The sequence below is a fragment of the Lonchura striata genome, chromosome 2 (assembly GCF_046129695.1).
Source record: "Lonchura striata isolate bLonStr1 chromosome 2, bLonStr1.mat, whole genome shotgun sequence".
Taxonomy (NCBI): Eukaryota; Metazoa; Chordata; class Aves; order Passeriformes; family Estrildidae; genus Lonchura; species Lonchura striata.
The window spans coordinates 15,747,788-15,763,833 of record NC_134604.1 but is presented as its reverse complement, the minus strand read 5'-3'; the positions used below and the strand labels follow the sequence as shown (position 1 = coordinate 15,763,833).

The 16,046-nt window shown below is 36.1% G+C and overlaps 1 protein-coding gene across 4 annotated transcripts in view; it reads left to right on the top strand.

Moving 5' to 3' along the window:
• Window positions 1-16,046, top strand: part of EPHA6 (EPH receptor A6) — a 382,744-nt gene that overhangs the window by 22,660 nt on the left and 344,038 nt on the right. For all 4 annotated transcript variants that reach the window (XM_021550127.2, XM_021550126.2, XM_021550124.2 and 1 more), the window contains exon 2: window positions 4,242-4,306. In XM_021550127.2, coding sequence (XP_021405802.1) covers window positions 4,242-4,306 — 65 coding nt within the window. The remainder of the gene's footprint in view (window positions 1-4,241; window positions 4,307-16,046) is intronic.

The window sequence follows — 16,046 nt, the reverse complement described above, 5'->3', positions numbered from 1 at the left end:
AATATAAACTTTGCAGTCAATAATAATGTTCTCAGGGACAAAAAAAGGTGCTAGTTTTGCCCATTTCTGGGGATCATCTGTAATGTCTCCCTACCTTGCTGGAAGATACTGAAACTCTCAGGGTTTTGTTGTGGGGTTTTTTTTTTGTTGGTTTTGTTCTTTTTTTTTTTTTTTTTTTTTTTTGTGTCTGTTTTACATAGTACAGATGAGCTGTTCCTGAGTTATTAGTGCTACCTTCAGAAATTGTCTGTGTATTGCTTTGCTTTCCTTGCAAATCTTAGGCTTACCCACTCTAGAGGTAACAGTGAAATGTTTAAAATTAGCAGATCAAACTGGGTGATCCAATATCAGATTGTTATTCCATGAAGTTGGCCAAAATCCTGTATTAACTGTATTCATTCACACATACCCTGTCTGGAGATGTGTAAACAAAAGAAGAAAATAAACTAGTGAAACGAATGTTTGAAAGGCTTTTTTCCTTGGTTGTACAGACAGGATTGCAGAGTTCATCTTTAGAAGAGTATTTTGGAATGAAAATTAAAATTCCACCCTGTCAGTCCTTGGAGCTCTGCTTGTCGTAATCCTAGGTAAAACAGTTTCCTTGGGACCAGCTAAAACCTCTGAAAAGATTAATTTCAGTTGTAAAGTCTAATAATAGCAGTGTAAGATAATGTCCAGGAAAAAGGAAACTGAAGTTCAATATGACATAATGAATAATAATAATATATATTAAAGTAGGTGCTGGAAAAAAAGAGCTAAACACTTCTATGAATGAATGAAATGTGCAGGTAATTAAACAATAGGCTTGCAGATGTATGTTCAAGTCGGTATACTATTCTGCAAGTGTTAGTATCCCCAGTTCAGTTATTCAAGAAAGGACATTTAAGTGCTAAATCTGAGTTCTTTTTATCTGAAGAGTTTTTTCAAAAGGGTCTTGGTGTTCATTTTGAATCGTGACATGACTTTGTACTGGCAGACCTAAACTCTTGTTCACTGTGCAAGTTTTAGAGCCATCACCTCAGAAAAATGCCTGCTAAAAGTGGAGGTTGGATGTCACAAATGTTAATAACATTGCTGAGTCTCAACCAGTGTACTCAGAGCTTTTCCCATAAAATATTCACTGCAGTGGTTCCAGACACACTTATGTTTATGCTGGCAGCTAATGGCTTGTCCATAATCAACACTTTTTATTTTTAAAGAAAGATGGAGCATTTTATGGCATACAAAGGAGCATAAATAAGTAAATGTTGGGACAAGGGTCAATAAGTATGACTTTGTGATTCCATTAGCTTTTTAGGGAATTTTCTCATTATAACCTCCATAGGAATAGTGCCCACCATCTTTTTTTAGTCTCTTTGCATATGAATTTCCAGTTCTTCTGAAACTTTCCCTATCCTGCAGGTAGAGAGGAAGCCTCCACTCCTGTGTGTAATTCAGATGTTTACATGCTGGCACTCCTCTTAGCCTGGAGTGCTTTGGCAGAGGGATTTTCTGCCATAAGAGCTGTGAGTTGGAAGCGCCTTGGCAGTGCAGATTTGTCTGCCATCAGGTCTGTGCTGCTGGGGATAGGCTGCTTCTTAATCACCTCGTTTAAATATAGCTTGGGTGTCTGTCCCACGCTGAAGTCTAGCATGTAGAGATCTCCAAACCTCTGAAGTGCTCAAGGATTTTATTGCTTTATCTGGGTCCTCATTTGAATAGAAGACTCTCTTGAATCCACAGCTTCACAGGAGTTTGTGTTTCTTTGGCACAAACATAAGGTTTACTTGATATTTCTGTATTTGCACATTTTTGATTGATAATTATTTTATGTCTTGTAATATGAGTCTTGTTAGAAAGACAGTATTTTCATTTTTATGATTTTTATTTCTGACTCTGAAGGTGATACCATTGCAGTTCTGGTTAGTAGTTGTTTGGTGGTTTGAATTCTCCAGTTGGAGAATTCCCCAATTTGTTTGAATTTTCCAGTTCTTACAGATTTGGTAGCTACAGGTGAAAATATGTGAGCATTCAAAAGCCTTGGTATGTCAAATGTATCAAAAATTGTATTTTAACAAAACTCAATTGGGGATATTTGGTAAATATGAGGAATATCATTAGATCATGGCTCAACTAAATCTAAACTTAATATACTTACAGTGATGAATTTACTCTAGTCTTTAATTTTTTTAATGTATAGCTTTGAGCCTTCAAGTAGTACTTGATTAATTCAGGCAAGGAATTCATTAATTCAGGCTCCACTGAAGAAATGAATTAGTTTTCCTTTCTATATTTTGGGTCTTGTTCCACAGAAGTATTAATTTTGAATACCTGGATGATGTTGATTAAATTACGGTCTTGCTACCACAAAAATTGTAAAACTGAAATGATACTTCAAACCCTAATTAATGCTGCTCATAGAAAAATTTATTTCTGCCTGCAGGTCTGTAGGAATAGCACTTGACAAAGTGCAAGATATAACTTGAAACTCAGCTGGAAACAAAGGACATAATAAATAGTCCATGTTTTCTGGGTGGAGAGAGGATGGGGGGAGAGATGGAAAGAAGAAATCAAACACCTAAGATGAACTTAAATATTCTCAGAAAGTTGCTGAGCAGTTGTTCCTCTCTATGAAAAAGAAATGTGTAAACCCAGGTTTTTTTTTTTGGTTTTTTTTTTTTTTTTTTTTTTGAGGTAACAGATCCCCAGTTATAATCAACTTAAAAGTTTTACACGCATCAAATGTCAAGTGAGAAGATGCTTTTTTTGTCTCTTCCACAAGAGCATGGTAGCCTGACACAAGTAGACAATACTATGACAGCTGTAAATCACAGCTTTTTAAGCAAGTGGAAGACAGCAGTAGTCTCAATGAGGATAGTGATGCTTATTTTTTTTAAAGTAAAATAGGGCTTGTAAAAGGTTATTAATTTATACTCATATTATTCACAAAGCTTCATACAGTGAAGTGGTGAAGAAGTGGAGAGCAGAATACTCCCCTTTGTTGAATATATTTTAAAAATGTCATTTTTTCTTCACATGAACCATTGATCTTTTACGTGATTTATGTTGAGCTTTTTACTTGCCTGTAAGTCTGTCGACAAGACAGCAAACTTCAGTTTCAGGTTAAAAGTCACCATCCATTCAAATGTACAGATGCCCTAAGTGTCACTTGTACAAAAGAGAAGGGAAGATGCTGGGTCAGGTTCCCTCTGATAATCTTCCAAGTTCAGTGTCCGTGCCAAGGTGCCTTTTCCATAAGGCAGAAGAGCATGACCTGGCTTCTGCTGCTGCTGTACTGCTTTCTAGAAACATGTTATAGATAGCTGTCCACTGATTATTTGGACAGACAAGAGGTAGAAGATAGCACACAGCAATATAAACCCCACAAATATGTGGATAGTGGGGTAATTTTTCAAATTAATTGCTTAATTATTTTTCTCCATCATTTAACCATTCAAAGAAGAACTGGAATTAGTGGGCTGTAAGGAGCAACTCAGCAATCAAAACACACCAACTCAATAATTACAATAAACTGCCCTGTATAACACTTAATTTTGTGTTTAAATCCTAATATAGATTTCTGAAGTTAGAGGGTCGGATGAAACAATTCCATTAGAGGGCGGTAGTACCTGTGGGTGAAATGTCTCATGTGCTACATATATTTTCTTTAGCATCAGTGAGTGGAAGTGAAAAAGGATGTTAATGTAATTTAACATTAAAATTATGCAGACACATTTTGTAATATACAATAATGCACATCCTATCATATATCAAAAAAACCCAAAGATTAATATGACAGAAGTGATGCAAAATATATGCAGCTGTTATTAACACTGTGACACTCCATCCAAGAAAGAAACTGAAGTTGCTTGTCTTTCTATGTTCTCAGTTTGTAAATTGTATAACTTTACTTCTGGGAAGTTTATGGGTCTCATAAAAGAAATCTTATTTTTGAAACTGTATTTTATTAGCTTTAATGCTGCAGACTTTCCAGATTTCCAGGCAAGGGATTGCAGAAATGTGCATGTTTGATCACGCATCTTTTAGTGGTTAAATATCAGTAGTGTTCTGTGATTTGGCAATGATTTCTGCAAAAGATTTAGGGTTTTTTATGAGTTTTGAGACATTTTTAGGTAAGAAATGTAAGCCATGAAAGCCCAAATGAGCCTACCTAACATGGCATGTTAGTTCTTCCTGTTTTAATACTTTGCTGTGTCTAATCCAAGCAATACCACAAACAGCATTTCTTTTTCCATTTTCAGTTGTGTTACTTGATACTACAACTGCCCTTGGAGAACTAGGATGGAAAACATTTCCCTTAAATGGGGTAAGTCTAACCATTTTGGTTTTTTTTGGTCTGGATTTTGGCATTCTGAAACTCTGGAAGTAAATGGCTCTCCTACCTGGGTGAATATTCTTGAAATATAGACTTACCTGAAAGATTTTAATTGTTCTTGGGACTGGAGCTGCCTGTGTTGTGAGTAGAAATTACAGATGCAAGAAAGACAAGAGTACACATTGTTATCATTATTATGTTATTTTGCTTTTCTGAGTACTAAATATCTATCTTACTTTAAATCCAATTGTAACTGTTATAAAACCATAAAGTTTCATTTAAAAAATCCTGTGCTAGAGGAATGTGTTACAATTTTTTTTTTTTTTTTTTTTTTTTTTTTTTGTGAAATAAAAGGAAAAATAATTTTCTGTTTTGCAAATTGGAACAAAAATTTTATTGTTTATTTGAGAAGCAGTATGGACTTTAGCATCTGATAATATGGCATCAGATTACCTAAATCAGAAAAATGAAAACATTAATAGTGTCTGTTGTCCTTGGGGAGAGTGAGCATGGGGTAGAGCAACATTTTTACTCTCTGAAGTTCAACCATCAGTGCTCTGCCAGTGGCTGCACTTTCAGAACCTGTTTTTTTTCTTTCCACCCAGCTAATGCATGTCACAGGGTGTCAGGGGCATTTGGAGTTTAACTTTTAAAGTAAGATGCACTATTCTGGAGCATTTAACATGTTTAGCATCAACTTGTATTTCTGATGTCATTGTACATACTGTGTATCACTTATTTTTATACTAGTTTGCATTATCTCATTATTCTTGTGTATGAGGCATATAATTACTTGCTTCTCTGAAATGAGCTCAGAAAATACTCTTTTTCTGAGAGAAACATCTTGTTCCATTTTCAGTCATTTTATTTGCCATGTTCTGTTCCAGAAGGAAGTAGAAACTGTCTACCCTCAGCACCTTAATAATCCATTTTTATAAAATGCCTTCTGTGTCTTTGCCTTTGGGGATTTCAAACCATATGACATTTCTTAATCTCAGCCTGTTTTCAACTTTATGGATTACTCTTTTTCTTTGTATTCCTAGGCATAATTTCCATCTCTCACTGATACTTCCATGTTTTACATTTTGTATGCAGTCTCATGCAATCTGAGTTACAATTGTGAAAGTTTTGTTTCCTTTAAAAATCCCAGACAAAGTAAATATTGGCATACACCACAATGAGAAATGAATCAAGGAATTTTTGCTCTAGCAAAAAGTACGGACTGTCATCTACCATGATGAGAAAATCCAGTGTTTCGCTTGAGCACTGGGATGAGCTCCACTGTAGTGCCCAGTACACTTGGAAAGCACACTAGATATAATTGCAGTTATTGTGTAAATTCTTAAAAGCTTTAAGTACTCCAAAATAGCCACAATATACAAGCACAAAAACATGTGCTCTCCAAGTTAATTTAAAACACAGCTATTATAACATGTAATTTTTGGTTCATCACACATACCCTAAAACAATAGTTTTGCAGCCTCATAGGGGTTTTGGGTATCTTAGAACCACTGCTGTATATTAAGAACTGGTAGCAATTACTAGAATACATAAAGGAGTTTGCATTTCAGTAAGAACCTGGGATTCAATTATTAAAATATTTCCCAAAAAATGTACAAAGTGGTTTGAAAAAACAAAAAGACCTAGAGTAAATACAAGGCAGAAAAACAGTTTGTAGCACAAAATCATAGAATCATTTATGAATGATGTGAATCTTTATGAATAGAATCATTATCATAGAATCATTATGAAAAGACCTTTCAGATCACTGAGTCCACCTGTTAACCCAAGACCACCATGTTCACCACGTCCCCAAATGCCACAGTCACAGACTTTCTGAACACTTCAGGAATGGTGATTTATATCTACAGTGCTACCTCATCTGATTTACTCCTGTATCCTGATATAATCCAGAATATGGCACAATCATTGGTGTGATTGAGATTATCACTGCAGAGATAAGAATCTGTTTTGTCCCATGATGGGCTCAATATGATTTTCTTGTTTCCTGAAGGAGAGTGACAGATTTTGAATTGTTGGTGATTTTTGAAAGAAATTTTTGTTCAGATACTATTGAAATCTAATGTTTTACTTTAATCAAACCTTTTATTAAAAAGCATTTGCATAGTGTTTATGTGTGTAAGAAAAATGTCATTGACATATGATTACTGCTCTGCTGAACATTTTTGATGTTAGGAGGATGGGATGATGGGTTTTCCTGAGCCTGTGACATTAGCAGAAGTCATTAATTTACTGGCACACTCAGTCACAAGGAATGTTTTCATTAAATTGAAGAGCAACTGATATAATAATGCTTGGGATTTGGGTAATATTGAGTATGCCTCTGAGATTTTAAACTAACAGGCCAGGGTGAAGTGGGATAAAAAAATCAGGAGGTTCTTTTGGAACTTGCACAACCTTAACCTTTGCCTCCCAAACTTTTTATTTACAGTAGATTCATGACATAACATTTGTAAGCTTTCAGCAGTTTTAGTCATCATTGAGCTGAGAAGATTACTGTGTTACCTATGTCTTGGGAATATAATGTGTGATTTTTTAATATGATGTGTAATTTTTTAATGTTTTTAAATTTTCTTCCCAGTTATTTGTGCATTATTCCTGAAGCATGAGAATGCAATATTTTTTTTCTTACAAATGTATTTTATTTGTGTGTCATATTTTTTTCCCTGTATTTTGAACAGGTCATAAATTTAGTGCTTAGAGCTACAAAAATGCAGCTTCTTAGTGATGGGCTTTCTAAAATTTCTGCCTTAATAATGGACACATCTGATACTTCCTCTGTTCTTTAGGCTATAGTTCAAAATGACCGATTGATTTATGAAAAGACATGTACTATGAAAGGAGATCCTTACTCACCAAACTGTCATTCCATAACCTTGAAAATATAGAACAGAGGTTTGGGGTTTTTTGATTGGTACAAAAAATGGAAGACAGAAGTTCATGTGTTTCAGAATGGTAGCTGGTGGGCAGGCTCAAGTGCATGTGAAGTAAAATGCAGCATTCTCACCACAGTCAGTTTGCTCACCGTGGAGACACAGGAACTAGGAAAGGGATGAAAAAAAATCTGAAAGTCCAGCTGAAATGCAGTGATCCACAACCTTTACACATTAGCAGTAATACTAATAAAATAAGGTTGGTGAGGTATTTTCCTTCTGTCTTCAACATAACTTAAAAAATATATTATCTATTTCCTATTGCATTAACCATTGCAAAACAATTTTGTGAGTAAAGTTTGCTCAGACTGTTGTATTAAGGACCTGTCCAGTCCTGATACATTTCTGCGATAGACTCATAAAATGGTTTGGGTTGGAATGAAGCTCAAAGATTGTCCAGTTTGAACACCCTGCCATGGGCAGGAGGGCGCAGGACCACACTGCTCAAACTCAGACCATCCAGTCTGCCCTTGAACACTTCCAGGGATGGGGCAGCCATAGCTTTTCTGGGCAACCTGTGCCAGGGCTTCCCCACCCTCACAGGAAAGAACTTCTTCCCAACACCCAATCTAAACCTCCTCTCTTTCTGTTTAGAGCCATAGCTCTCATCATATCACTCTGTGTCTTTGTGGAAAGTCCCTCTCCAGCTCTCTTGTGGCACTGGAAGGTGCTGTAAAGTCCCTCCACGGGCTTCTCTTCTCAGGCTGAACAAGCCCAACTTGTGTGTAGCAACTCCAAAAATCAGTTTAAAAGGAGGACAAGGTGACTCACAGCACAAAGCTGTGAGACATTTACATGTGGAAAAGACTTATAAAAGCTATCTTGACTTGTCATTGTAGACACAATGTATGGCCTCAGCAGTAAAGAACCTTCTAGAAGTCCTCTAAATTATTTGACAACTCTGTGAGTGATGAAACTACTTTTGATTCCACAATTATTTGAATAGTTTCCTTGTCAATTGGTAATTTACCTATTGATCTATCTAGGGAAATAATTCTAGTTTGAATATCTTGTTTCTGGAGGGGATTAAAATATTTTTTAATAACAGTTGCTAATATACAGTAATACTGTTCTTCCTGTGTTATGATTTTTTCAAGACTAATCTTGTTATAGTACTGATGTTTTTCCCTACCAGACTGTTTATATTACCCTCTCTGTTAAAATAATTGTTTCACAGTAAATGCATTTATCAACAATCTATTTTTAGCTGATTCTTAGCTAATTAGGGGACATTTATGTAGTTTATGGTATCAAGAGTTTTGAATGGCTTGGTACTGTTTGTCACAGATGGCACTGATGTTTTCCTGTGCCGGCCTGCAAACATTTCTTTCAATGCACCTGCATCCATTTTCACCTTCATCTTTTAAATATCTCAGAAAGAATTTCATATTTCAGAACATTCTTCTACAATACTTAACATTTTTAACTATTAATTTCCTTAAGTAGACTGTCTTTGTATTTATAAATGTAAGGAAGTTTATATACTTAATACTTATTTTCTAAATAAAACAATTATGTGTTCTCAGCACTGTTTTGGTCACCAGTATAAACATAGCACCAAAGGGCAGCTGAAAAGAAATTAACTCTGTCCCAGAGAGACACAAGAAACACAATTCAATTCAAGTTGTGTGAAACTTACCAGGATAAAACAGCAATACCCTAAAAAGACTTCTATCTGAAAGTATTTCACTTTTCTTCTAAACAAATTGTAGAGACATTTGGGCTGGAAGTGATTTGGATCACTGAGTCTGCAAATTAACACTGCCAAGTCCCTCACTAGGCCATGTCCATAAGTGCCACATTGACGTGGCTTCGCACATCTCCAGGGCTGAGGACTCAACTGCATCCCTGGACAGTTCCAATGCTTGGCAACCTTTTCCATGAAAAAAAAAAAAATCCTAATGTCCAATCTAAATCTTCTCTGGTGCAACTTCAGGCCATCTCCTCTCATTGTGCCACTTGTTCCCTGGGAGAAGAGACCGAGCCCTGCCTGGCTACCCCCTCCTTTCAGGTGGTTGTAGAGAGTGGTAAGGTCCTCCTGAGCCTCCTTTTCTCCAGGATGAACCCCCCCAGCTCCTCTAGTGGCTTCTCACAACACTTCAGACCCTTCCCCAGCTCCATTCCCCTCTCTGGACACTCTCCAGCCCCTCGATGTCCTTCTTGTCTTGGAGGGCCCAAAACTGGACGCAAGATTCAAATTGTGACCTCAGCAGTGCCAAGTACAGGGGGACAATCCCTGCCCTGCTCCTGCTGGCCACACTATTCTTGCTTCAGGCCAGGAAGCCATTGGCCTCCTTGGCCACCTGGGCACACTGAACAGTCTGTGGAACAGAGAACTGCAGCTCTGTGGGGAGATGCTGCAGAAGTAGCAAGAAGTTTTAACTAAGAACTGAGGATGTTTTTAGTGGGGAAAAAAAAAAAACATCTGAAAGTTTAAGTTCTTCCCCCTGTTATAGCAATTCAGCTGTGGTAAAGATATGTAGTTAGATCTGTGAAAGCTCACCAGCAGAATTTCAGAGGTGTTACAGACGCTGCGGTTTTAATAAGAACTTTATAAAAGGTAGGGATTTAGCTGTCAGAACATTTAACAGGGATGAAGGGAAGGAAGCTAATCAGATTTTCACACAATATGGGGAATTTACAGAGATGACATTAAGAAAAAATATTGGCAGTCACGTATTTGAGCTGTAATTTGGGCATAATCAGATACCATCTTCTGCAATGCCATATTTAGAATCTTTTTTGACAGTCAAGTCATTATTTGAGGAAAAAGGTTAAATCAAGGGGTAAGTTTTTTGAGTGATCTCCATCTGCAGAGATTAAACAATAAGGTATATCCATGATCTAGTTAAATGGCTAGGAAAGCTTTCTTAAAGGAGTTGCAGTTGCTCAATATAAGACAGCTTGCTTGTGAGAGTCCAGTTTCCATGTTGCTTTTAGAAGCATCTCTTATACCATAAGGGCTTTTCTCGAAAACTGAATGTTTCAGAAACTGTCAGTGGCCAGGTAGATTGGTGCATGTCTAAATTTTTGAGTTCGCTTGTATTTCCTAGTAAAATGGAAAAAATCTAAATTTTCTTGGAAAACCCAGGGGCCACAGAATTAACTGTGGCTGTGCTGGGAACTTTGAGTCTGCTGGATGGATGCAGGGTTATTGTAGCCTGGTCCACCAGAACAGGTAAATTCACAAAATTTGCTAGACACTGCAATGTGATCATATTTGTCACCCTCAGTTTTTTTTGTACATACACTTGAGCAGTATGCTGATTATTTTGTGTGTGGAACATCTAATTGCAGATTTCACAGAGGCTTGACTAAATACAGGGTTGTGTTCTTATTTGGATATTGCAAACACATTTTGGACCCACTGGTGCTTGCCACTTGCCAGACCTAAAACATTCCTAGCCTAATGACATGTCGTAAATTAAAAACAAAACAAAACAAAAAAAAACCACCCAGAAAATCTAGCCTCCCAGAAAAAAAAACAAACCAACCAAACAAAAGCTAAATACAAACCTACAAACCACTTAGAGGGAAGCAGATATAATGGAGGACGATTATAAACAAATTTGTATACTCCAGTACAGAACAGCCATATACTTATAGCTCATATATAATCTGTAATAGTAGCTGTTTATAGAAGCAGTCTCTGAACTGCTCAACCAAATGCAATTTATTGTATTTTTAGTGTTATTATGTGGTAAATCTGAACTTGATGATAGTAACATTGCATATATTTTTTGCATTAATTTTCCATTCCTGTTTAATTTAAATAGTCTTGTGTAGATACATACTCCTAGTAAAGGCAAAATTTATTGCATATATTGATTATTTTTCATTGTGTATTGTATATTATATAGCAAAAGAGGGCAAAGACTGGCAGTAGCAGTATTTCTATTTTCTATTGTGTTTCTCGTTATATGTGTGAGAACCATTCTAACTGGTGGAGCACAGCAAACACTTAAGTTTTTTAGTTGTGCAGGACCACAGAATGAATGCTAATTCTGTTGTTTTGTTTTTTTGTTTTTTTTTTTTTTAATAGGCTGGTTTGAAATTTAAATAATTAAGAGTACTATGCATGGTCTGCACATTGATGCACTCTGCACAAAAAATAGCTTTTAAGGTTGTGTAGGCTGCACATTCATCTTTTGCATTCACAAGTTGGCAATATTTTGGCTTACCAAAGAGGGCAGTAAGGAAGAAAAAAAAGAAAGTATAATTTAGTGAAAATTAACACATTCTTACCTTTTTTTTTTCTAGAGTAGAGAAAGAACTGTGTTTGAGAAGGAAAACAAGTGGTTTGAAGGAAGTAGAATAGTTGATTTAATTTTCTGTTTGGTATATTTTCAGCAGTGTTGGATTCCAGAATTTTACAGTTTCTATCATGCAAATATTTTGAAATTCAAAAAACTCACTCATATGTATATACCAAATTAAATATAATATTTTCTGTTATAATTCAGCCTTCACTGTGCAGACACATGGAGCAAGAAAGAATGACAAACTGAATGCTACCCTCAGTAAAAATCAAGGAAAAGCCAGAACAAAATAAAGTTGAAGAAAAGCAATATTTATGGAAATACCAGGTGCATACTGAACACCTCTTTATCTGAACCATTGTATTTTCAGAGACTTCAGAACTGCTGCACTGAACTCCTGGGAAATACCCTTTGAAATTCCTGTGTGCTTAGGAAATGGTCTCATAAATGCTAAAGTAGGTGATAAATATCTAGGTATTCTGAAAAGAAATCTCTCTGAATTGTTCCAAAGCCATAAAAATATTTTTTTTTCCGAGAGGAAAGGTAAAATTGGCAGCAGCAGAAGATGCTTCTCTGTCTCATGACCAGGTGCTGCTTTTTACTCAAATGATGTGTTCAGTAATTTAGGGAAACTCTAACCAAACTGCTGCTTTCTTTTTATAATTTTTAGTGCCAGGAATAATTTATATTCTAAAAGTTGATCTCCTATGTATAATGAAAAATAAAATAATTAAATTATTCTTAAGGATTTGCAGTAGCCTGACCTTATATTGGAAGCCTTTACTTAGACTTAACAGAAAAGAAAGATAAAAAAAACCCCAAACCATGCCAACTTTACTTTTGAACCTTTTACAGATGTTTAAATACATGGAATGAATTTTTTAAATTACAGAGAAGTAACCTGATTATCAAGCTTGAAGCATTCTCTAAGCCTCTTTTACATTCTTAGGCACACAGAGACAGACCCTTTTGCAAATTGCAGTGAATCTTTTATGTTCTGATGGTGCTTTTAATGATAGGATTATATGAAGTTTGTGGGTACCAGGAGTTTTACTATTGCCAGGATGAAAATAAAGCATCCAAATAGTTTTTCTGCTCCACTGGAATTCTCACCAAGTGAGAAAAAAGTACTCCAGTTAGACTGAAACTGTGGTTGTTGAAGAAATTCTCTTTTGCTTTGCTCTCTCTGCCAGTAGATGTCCAAACCTCTGGTACAGCATTTGAGATTGAAAACCCTTCTCTGAAGAACAGTTAACTAAATGAAGTGTGCAGCACTTGCTAGTCTGAAATATAGAGAATTGTAAACTTCAGATTTAAGAAGATACACTTCAGACAGTAATTTTCACCCAATTTAATATCATGCAAAGGCATTCAGGTGGGTACAGAGGCCTTTACCACATGGATTATGTATTTATGTAAGCAGTCCTAACAGAATTGTATACTTTTCACGTAATCCTACCAATCTACTTTAAAAAGTGGAAAATAGATAATTTGTATTTGTGTCTATTGGCTGCTAATAAGGAAACATAATTATTTTTAATAATTCTAATTCCATGGAGAACAAAATAGAAAGGAACCCAGTATAAAATCAATGTATTTATAAATAATAATTTATAACTGTATTTTAGATTTAAGCGTATAATCCTCTGCTATTGTATTTAATCCAGAGAATCCTATCCTAGGGGTTTAAAACGTAATACATGACTTACAGAAATAAAGTGAAAGATCACAAGGGCTGTTGAGAAATGTTACTTTTAGATTTCCTAGTAGTGTTAAAAGCTGGGCATATTGTAGAGGAAGTAAAAAAAGGAAAAAGTTAAAGAGTTTAAGTTAACAGGCACAACAGCTGAATAATGTAATGATATGCTCAGTATGGCCTTCTTCAGTAATTTCTCTCCATGTCTGTTAGTACTTTTCATCAGCTTTCCATGCTATAAGGAATATTCCCAATTTATTAATTGTCTTAAGGAAGAACTCCAACATTTTGCTTTCCCTCTCAGGTGATGGATACATGGATACTCTTGCATTATGCCTACAACCAATAGGTCATGGAAGTGATGAGAAGTTGAATTTTTATTCCATAAAAGTTGGATAGAAATGTTGTACCATAGGTGTTAGTGCATAGTCCTGTTAGTTCTTGGCACGTCAGAAGAGTGCTACTAATAATTTTCTATCAAAATATTTAAAAGCTTGATAGAGTTCATTATTAACAGTAGCATAACTAAGGAGATTGCTTTGGTTCCCTTTTTCATGTAGGCTACTAAGGGGATTGACTTTAGCTCCCCGATTCTTGCCATGATGATTAAGGGGATTTGTTTAAACACCCCATTTCATGTGGTATAACTACTGTAAAAGGATTAGTTTTGGATTCCACTTCCACGTGGGAAAGCTAAGGGGATTAGCTTTAGCTTTTCATTCCATGACAAAATCACTAAGGGCAATTGCTTTCACTGTCCATGTGGTTGCATCAAGATTTGTCTTGCCTTTGCTGTTCTTGTTTCAATTTCTTTCCCTCTGCTCTTACTGCCCAAAGTCATTTGACTTCAGGCTTTCTGCCCTCCTGATGGAAGGCCCACTGCCCATACTGAGCTTTGCATCTGTTAAGGAAAACTAAAGAGGCATGGTGAAATCTAATGTGTTTTGTTCTTTTCCTCATGGAATCTCAAATGTTAGAATTCCTCTGGATAAAATCAACTATAGGAATTGCCATAACTGATAACAGAGCTAGGCCATGTGAGGCAGTATTTGATTTATGGCAATTAACAGGACCAGGACCTTCACCTGTAAGTGAAGGTTTTGAGAGATTCTTTACACTGCTCATTGGAGCAAAAGTGTGGAGATTTTTGATAAAATCCAACAAAGCTACCACCTGAGCCACAAGTGATGTAGCCAATTCACTACAGCCCCAAATCCACACCAACGGGCACAGTGTAAGGGCACAATTTGTTATCTAAGGAGAAAAAAACCCTAGACTTGAGTGCTGTCAGAAACTCTGCTTGTGTTTCTGCACAGCCTTGCTTCTATGAATACACTAGTCCCGGGAGAAAAAGCTCTCTGAGGTCTTTGTACCAAATTGCATTGTGCAGCCAGCACAAATTAATATTTTCAAACCACTTAAAAGCAAATAAGATGTGTACGTGTAAATTCAAAACAGGCACTTCATGCACAGCTAATGAAGTTTTGTCTGAGCTATTCAATAAACTAGGATCTGTGCCCTGGCTTTGAAGATGGGTGTCTCCACAAAGCTATTCTAAATGCTTGTTCTTACCTGAGTCTCTGACTGGGGCATGAGCAGGTTTGAGTCTAGAAATCCAGAAACTAATGAGGTTCTTCCTTTGGCAGTCTTTTTTTATGTTGGCTTTTTTTTTTTTTTTTTTTGGGGGGGGGGGGGGATTTATGTTTGTTTGGTTTTGTTTTGTTATGGTATTTTTGTGGGTTTTTTGTTATTGTTTTTGTTTGGTTTTTTTTGTTATTTACTTATGTAGTGGAAGTGCTTGAAACTTTACCTTACAAAAACATCGAAACATGTAAATCTTTAAAGGTATATTACTTTATTTTGAAGTGAAGCATAAAATATTAAAAAAATTAATTAGAATAATTAATGTTTAAATTTTATCAGGAACCAGCCTTGTGTATCCATCCTGTGTCAGAATAATTATAGATGTGAGCAATTAGGAAAAAAAGCAGATGTGAGTCACTGCCTAGCCCTGGCACTGCACTGGCACCGACATAGCCTTAGGAGCAGGATTCTGAACAGAATCCTTCCAAAAACTGTGCTGTTTTTCCAGTATTTCAGTTCTCCATGGTGGAATATAGCAGGACTCTTTCAGCAGCTGTAGTTATGAGCTGTCGGCTCAAAAGCTGGTTATTTCTACAATGTGCAGCCACTTGAATTTTATATACACAGTCATGATTGTATATGACCATGAGATGTGCATACATATCCAAACTCCTCTAGGATTGTATGTGCCCGTACATTGGGACAACATCCTCTAGGAGTGACTGGCCCACTTGAGCTGTACAATTCCCTATTCTAAGCGTACAGCACATTCTGGAATTTACTTCACTATTTGTGCTGCTCAGTAAAACCCAGTGTTTGAATTTGTCCCTTCAGTGCCCTACCTCAGCTTTAAATTCCCGAGGATCTTTTGCTGCTGTGTTTTTCCCTTTGCTTCTAAAAATAAAGCACATCAAAAGCAATTGGAAAAGAAAGCTGAGCTTCTATGAAGTTTTACACATTTCTGGCAGAGAGAGAAGGAAAAAAGAAAAATGTAATGGAGAAGTTCCTCCAGAAGTACTCACCTGCAGAATAATGTATATCTTTAGTCATTTGTGGAATAGATGTATGCTAAGACAAACAAGCAGCAAACTACCTCAGTAAAAAATCTAATTCTATGAAATGTATTTCAGGTAGCAGAAATATGACTTTATCTCAAGTCTTGCTGATTTATCCACAGTATACAGTCAATGCTTGATGTAGATGAAAACAATCAAAATTTTTTCCCACTTGGGTCAATG